Genomic DNA, 7,019 nt, shown 5'->3' on the forward strand with positions numbered 1-7,019 from the left:
ACCTTCATGAATGGTATTGAGTATTTGTTTTCTAGGTTTGATTTTCTCTTGTTTGTCATGCCTAAAGCCGAGTCCTGCCCTGCCTTGCCGGAGGTTAGTTGGACTAGCTTCAGAGATCGCTGCCTCGGCACATTCCATTTCTTTTATTGCGGAGTATTGTCTTGTGAGCAGATACTGTTGTTTGCTGTGATGTTGGTACAGGTTTGCCATGTTCTTGTCGCTGCTGTTCTTGATGATATTCCATCTAATGACCTGTCGTTGCTTCTATAGCGTAGGGATGTACGTTAAACGTAGGCCGAAGCGCTCCCGAGCGCCGATGAAGAGTATTGCTGGTGCTGCGGGTCTGGGCAAGCCTGCCCATTTCTTTAAGAATCGAAGGCAAATTCTGTGTAGGAGTTTGGCGAAACTGTGGCTGAGATCAAGTATCTCGAGCTGCCATGCTATTTTGGGGATGATTTGATGCTGGTAGAAGAAGAAGAAGATGAAGAAGAAGAAGAAGAAGAAGAAGAAGAAGAAGAAGAAGAAGAAGAAGAAGAAGAAGAAGAAGAAGAAGAAGAAGAAGAAGAAGAAGAATAAGAAGAAGAAGAAGAAGAAGAAGAAGAAGAAGAAGAAGAAGAAGAAGAAGAAGAAGAAGAAGAAGAAGAAGAAGAAGAAGAAGAAGAAGAAGAAGAAGGGAAAACTCACCATCAAATGGTGGATAAAAACCGTTTCGACTGCTTTTTAGACAGTAACGGGTAAAGAAAAAAAGGAAAAAGAAACTCATATAATGCAATTCGAAGAGATAGGTCCCCAGTACAGTTGGGGTGTGGTTGTATGGTATGGTGTGTCATGTACAGGTAGTTGCGTTGTGATGTATGGTAATTTGTAGGGCGAATGTCGAGTAGGCTATGAAAATAACGATTCGACAAGAACAAGTGACTACGAGAGGTTGGCAAGGTTGGCGATCGTCCACCCCCGGCCCTTTAGAGGCCGGAATGGCGAGTTCAAATCTTGATTTTAAGGACGTCCAACTATCCTCGCTGGGTGGCCGATCGCCCACCAAGTGCTCTACAACAGGTTCACCAAACAGTTTTAATACAACGGCCAGTCGCGCCATGTTCGCTCCCTTCGCCTTAGCCATAGGACATAGCTTGAGTTCAGCGCTGCTTGGCGACAATTCCTCCGCAAGAGCCTGCGCTGTTCCTTAGTGCAGCGCAAGGATCTCGCGAAGGAATCCAAGCTGGTGGATATGGCGCCTCTCGCTCCCACCTCTGCTGTGTGACTTTCCGTATCCCAGCCATTCCTTACACACGCGCTATGAAGGTGACGATAGCGTTCGATTTTGATTTCGCGCGATTGTGCAAAGCGATCTTCACTACATACCGTGAGTTCCAGCCACAGAACTCTTCTCAATTCTTTGGAGAAGAGCACTATGTCTGGACGACAGGTTGTAGGTGCTATGAAGTGGGGGAAAACAAGTTTCTCATCCTTCATGTCCACCAGGACCTGCCAGTCTGCTGAGCTAGTTACGAATTGGTCATTTAGCCGTTTGCGTTGGGAGGGGGGCTGTTTGGGGAGATTCTCTCCTGCCTTGCAGAAAGTTATGTAATCAATTCTCTTCTGTTTACTCTGCGTTTCTGCTGATGCCGTGGCCTTTTGATAAGTTTGCTAGTTTTACTATGCATTTCAGTACGTTGTCGTGGCGCCAGGTATATCTGCCCTGGTGGAGGGCTGTTGGACATGCTGATAATATGTGACGGAGCGTAGCTTGCCTGTTGCATAGAGGGCATTGTTGTTCGACCACAGAGTTACCCCACCTCCTCAGATTGTCAACTGTTGGTAGTGTGTTTAATACACAGTTTAGTTGAAAGGAGAAAGTTCTCCCGTAGCCTTCGTACAACAGTTTTTTTCCAAGTGAGGTCTTCAAACATCGTGTCTCTCCACTTTAACCAGCTGCCTTGCATTTGCAGGCTTTTGAGGTGGGATAGCTGGTCTTGGCAGTCACCTTCATGAATGGTATTGAGTATTTGTTTTCTAGGTTTGACTTTCTCTTGTTTGTCATGCCTAAAGCCGAGTCCTGCCCTGCCTTGCTGGAGGTTAGTTGGACTAGCTTCAGAGATCGCTGCCTCGGCACATTCCATTTCTTTTATTGCGGAGTATTGTCTTGTGAGCAGATACTGTTGTTTGCTGTGATGTTGGTACAGGTTTGCCATGTTCTTGTCGCTGCTGTTCTTGATGATATTCCATCTAATGACCTGTCGTTGCTTCCATAGCGTAGGGATGTACGTTAAACGTAGGCCGAAGCGCTCCCGAGCGCCGATGAAGAGTATTGCTGGTGCTGCGGGTCTGGGCAAGCCTGCCCATTTCTTTAAGAATGGAAGGCAAATTCTGTGTAGGAGTTTGGCGAAACTGTGGCTGAAGAAGAAGAAGAAGAAGAAGAAGAAGAAGAAGAAGAAGAAGAAGAAGAAGAAGAAGAAGAAGAAGAAGAAGAAGAAGAAGAAGAAGAAGAAGAAGAAGAAGAAGAAGAAGAAGAAGAAGAAGAAGAAGAAGAAGAAGAAGAAGAAGAAGAAGAAGAAGAAGAAGAAGAAGAAGAAGAAGAAGAAGAAGAAGAAGAAGAAGAAGAAGAAGAAGAAGAAGAAGAAGAAGAAGAAGAAGAAGAAGAAGAAGAAGAAGAAGAAGAAGAAGAAGAAGAAGAAGAAGAAGAAGAAGAAGAAGAAGAAGAAGAAGAAGAAGAAGAAGAAGAAGAAGAAGAAGAAGAAGAAGAAGAAGAAGAAGAAGAAGAAGAAGAAGAAGAAGAAGAAGAAGAAGAAGAAGAAGAAGAAGAAGAAGAAGAAGAAGAAGAAGAAGAAGAAGAAGAAGAAGAAGAAGAAGAAGAAGAAGAAGAAGAAGAAGAAGAAGAAGAAGAAGAAGAAGAAGAAGAAGAAGAAGAAGAAGAAGAAGAAAAAGAAGAAAAAGAAGAAAAAGAAGAAAAAGAAGAAAAAGAAGAAAAAGAAGAAAAAGAAGAAAAAGAAGAAAAAGAAGAAAAAGAAGAAAAAGAAGAAAAAGAAGAAGAAGAAGAAGAAGAAAAAGAAGAAGAAGAAGAAGACGAAGAAGAAGAAGAAGAAGAAGAAGGAAAGTAATTCGCACCAATAAAAACTGGTGGGTAAAAAACCGTCTCGACTGTTTTTTAGGCAGTGACGGAGAAAGTAAAAGGAGAAAAGAAAAAGAAAAAAGAAGCGGATGCCACTGTGGGCCAATGCCTGGGGTTGAGCAAAAGCGGTGAAGGCTAAAAAGCTCTTCAGAGCGGGAGCAGGCCAGTGCTCAGCGTAGTGCAATATGGACGAGACTGTTGTAGTGAAGTTGTGGACGAGACTGTTGTAGTGAATTTGTGTTGTGGCGTCGTGCAGCTTAACAGCAGCTTGGTGCAGCGAAAGCATACAGCGAATGGCAGCGCGCAGTGTTGTGGCTTCGTGCAATAGTAGCTCTAAGCGGCGAAAGCATCTACTGATAGACTCGCTCCAGCGCGGCGCAGCACAAGCAAGTAGACTAGAAAAACGAATAAAAACGAACGAAAGCTCGACTTGGTTGGCGAACACCCACCCCCGGCCCTTTAGACGCCGGTGTGGCGAGTTAAAACCAAGATTTGAAGGGTACCCAACTATCCTCGCTGGGTGGCTGTCCGCCAACCAAGTGCCAACAAATGGCCTCTCGGGGACTTTTAAAACAGTGGCCAGTCGTGCCAAGCCTCCTCACGTCGCCTCAGCCAGATAACGTAGCTGGAATTTAGTGCTGCGTTTCTGCAGTTCCTTCTTATTTGGCGCTGTTTTTCCTTACAACAGCACAATGCCCCTGCCAAACCGTCCAGGCTGCTGGAAATGGCTCCTCTAGCTCCCACCTCTGCTGTGAGGGCCTCGACTTCCCAGCCATTCTTCACACACTCCTGTTTGAGGTGGCGATACCGTGACAGCTTCTTCTCCCTGGACTGGATGATGCGGTCTTCGCTACACACCGTGAGTTCCAGCCAAAGAACCCTTCTCAATTTCTTCGAGAAGAGAACTATGTCTGGACGACACGTGGTAGGTGCAATAAAGTGTGGGAATACCAGCCTCTCGTCCAGATCTGAAAGAAGCTGCCAATCATGTGATCCTGACAAAAAACCATCGCTCAGACCTTTCCGCTGAGGTAACTCGCCATGGGGGATGTTTTGACCCGGTTTACAGAAGGTAATGTATGTACCCTTAGTGGGAGTTTGCTCGGTATTTGACGACTTTTGCTTTGCTGATACTATTTCTGTCATGAATTTACTGATCTGTTTGAGGACGTTGTCATGGCGCCACGTGTACCTTCCTTGATGGAGTGAGGAAGGGCAGGCGGTGAGAATGTGCCTCAGTGTTGATGTCCGCTGACAAAGAGGGCAATTCTGGTCCACAACAGAGTTGCCCCATCGTCTCAGATTGTCAGGCGAAGGCAGAGTATTAAGTATCGCGTTCATTTGGAACGATATCGTCCTTCCATAGCCCTCGTATAAGAGTTTCCGCCATATCATGTCCTCGAACATTGTGTCTGCCCATTTGGTCCAGGCCCCTTGCATTTGTAGGCCCTTTAGGTGCCGGAGCTGCTCCTGGCAGTCGCCTTCTCTGACTGTATTGAGAATTTGTTTCCTTGGTTTTACCACGCGTGCTTTTGGTGTCACAAAGCCCAGTCCGGCTCTGGGCGGTCGCGAAGCTGGCGTGTCCCATACGGCCGTTTCGGCACATTCCAATTCCACAACCGGCGAGAACCTACGGGTGAACGTTTGTTCTTGTTTTCTGTGATGGCAATACAGTTGAGCGATGTTGTGGTCTTTGCTGTGCTTGATAATGTGCCATTTAATAGTTTGCTGCTGCTTCCATAGTGTTGTGATACACATGAGCCGGAGGCCTGGCCTTTCTCGATTTCCGGTGAAGAGGATGGCGGTGTTTGCAGCCTTGGGTAGGCCTGCCCACTTTTTAATAAAGGAGAGGCTGATGTGATGAAGCATTTTTGCAAAACTGTAACACAGGTCAAGTATCTCTAGGTGCCATGATATTTTCGGGATGATCAGATGTTGATAGAGCCAGAGTTTCTGGTGACCGACAAGGTGGGTTTCATGCACCAGTTTTAAGAGGTATCTATGAAGGTCAACGAGATCTTTGCGTTGTTCCTCCTCTTTCATATTGTCCGTCAAATTTCTCCCCAGAAATTTGAATTGCCGACCATTTAGCGGCGGTACATCCTTGCCGGATATTGTAAGGCCGGGGTCGAAACAGGTGTACTTGTTGTTGATTAGTTTCGCCGCGTAGGTCCTGCATTTATGCGGGGCAGCTTTCATTTGAGACCAGGACAAAAACTTGTCCACAACATCTAGTTTCTTTTGTGCGCCATGGGTTCTGTTACTAAAAACGGCTAAATCATCTGCGAAACCAGTGTTAGAAGCAGTGATATCCGTCTGCTTGAAATTGTATGAAAGTGCCTGTAGGGGTTTTGCCTGGAGGGCATCGAGGAGGACTTGGAAGGTAATATTGAACAGTACTGGGGACAGTGGGCATCCCTGAAACACACCGATACTGTACCGGAACGTCCGGGTCTGGGGCTTTCGTACGGAAGCAGTGAGATGTTCGTAGTAAGAAAATACAAGTCTTCTGATTTTCAGTGGGATATGGTACCGATGCAATGCCGCTTGAATTAAATTGTGCTTTACTGATCCGAACGCGTTCTTTAGGTCTATCCACACAATGGCTATGGAGCGCTTGTTCCTCTTCGAGTCTTTCATGGCTTCGCTACACAGAGTAGCATGCTCAACACAGCCTGACATTCCCGGCAGGAAACCTTTCTGTGTCATGCCATCAAAATACTCATTCACCAACATATGGCGAGTTAGTATCTTGGACAGCATGGCAAAGAAGATCTTACCATCGCAGTTGGAGAGAGCGATTGGTCGGAACATTGCTGGATCTGACACACTGTCACTTTTAGCAATTAGTGTAACGAAGGCGCACTGCCAAGAGCGCGGGATGACACCAGTCTTCCAAACTGTTTCGAAGATGCTGAAAAGGATATTGTGCAGGCATTTGCATCGTTTCCAGATTATGTACGGAATACCGTTTGAACCAGGAGCTGACTTGTTCCTGCATTTTCTTAGGGTATTTTGAAACAGGGTCCATGTTGGACTCCCGTCAGTTAACGGAGTGGACGGTTTGCTCGTTGCTGGAGAAAAATCCGGCAGGGAGAAAGTTTGCCCACGTTCCGGGTCTTCATACAACTTGGAGAAGTAATCAAAACAAGTCTGTTCTGAGAATTCAGGATTGACGGGCGTTCCTTTCCGGGATAGCCGTTTGGCAAACTTATGGGGGTCTCGGAGGAAGGCAGAGCGTTGCTTTTGTGCTTCGCGATCCTGCTCGTGTGTTTTGATGATTTTCCGCAGTTTTTTGATGTCCTTCTGCACCCGGTTATAATCCTTTCTGAGGATCTCAACCATATGCTCGTCTAATTGGTCCCTGGCTCGGTATTGTTTTCGTAGGGCGCGGCGCTCCATGTAGAGCTCCGTTAGGCATCTGGATTGGCGTGGTTTGGTCGACTGGCGCTTTGGAACTGCATCCAAGGCGGTGTAGTCAGTGAAGAAAAATCTTAAGAAAGACGTTAGTTGACCTAGGGATTCATCAGGGTCAGCATTCTTGATTTTTGACAGAGGAAAATGGCGCTTAATGTGTTGCTCAAGTTGTTGGTCTGCTTTTGCCCAGGCAAGGCTAGACCTTGGCAGGTACAGTTTGTTATTGGGCAGATCCTGATCCGGTTTATCATCATTTGCATGCAAAACTTGCTGGGAGCAATGCTCCATCCTCTCGGCTGTGACAATGTTGCCGTCAGCGCTGTGCTCAGGAGGCGGGCTGACTGGGTTGGCAACATGCGTGTTACCACTCCTATTGCTAGGGGTGAGCGGAATGTCAATTCCCTTACTTAGGTAAACCTTACAGGATTTAAGGTGACGTGCCATGTTAGATTTGAATATGTTTTTCATGCAATGCGGACATGGCTTTTTACTA

The 7,019-nt window shown here is 46.3% G+C and overlaps 1 protein-coding gene across 1 annotated transcript; it reads right to left on the reverse strand.

Moving 5' to 3' along the window:
• Nucleotides 1-440: 440 nt before the first annotated feature.
• Nucleotides 441-5,923, reverse strand: LOC135821745 (uncharacterized protein DDB_G0271670-like). Its single transcript, XM_065334743.1, has 3 exons — nucleotides 5,643-5,923; nucleotides 2,397-2,942; nucleotides 441-573 (listed from the first exon to the last, which is right to left on the reverse strand). Exons 1-3 carry the CDS (start codon nucleotides 5,921-5,923, stop codon nucleotides 441-443), a joined length of 960 nt encoding a protein of 319 aa, XP_065190815.1.
• Between the last annotated feature and the right edge of the window lie 1,096 nt (nucleotides 5,924-7,019).

Source organism: Sycon ciliatum, chromosome 7, assembly GCF_964019385.1.
Source record: "Sycon ciliatum chromosome 7, ocSycCili1.1, whole genome shotgun sequence".
NCBI classification, from domain to species: domain Eukaryota; kingdom Metazoa; phylum Porifera; class Calcarea; order Leucosolenida; family Sycettidae; genus Sycon; species Sycon ciliatum.

Excerpts from the sequence above, each read along its gene's own strand:
- LOC135821745 (XM_065334743.1), bottom strand. The coding sequence starts at position 5,923 with ATGTTCCGACCAATCGCTCTCTCCAACTGCGATGGTAAGATCTTCTTT. Across the intron at positions 2,943-5,642 it reads ATTCAAGCGGCATTGCATCG|TTTTTCTTCTTTTTCTTCTT; the intron begins GTACCATATCCC and ends TTCTTTTTCTTC. Across the intron at positions 574-2,396 it reads TCTTCTTCTTCTTCTTCTTC|TTCTTCTTCTTCTTCTTCTT; the intron begins AGCCACAGTTTC and ends TTCTTCTTCTTA.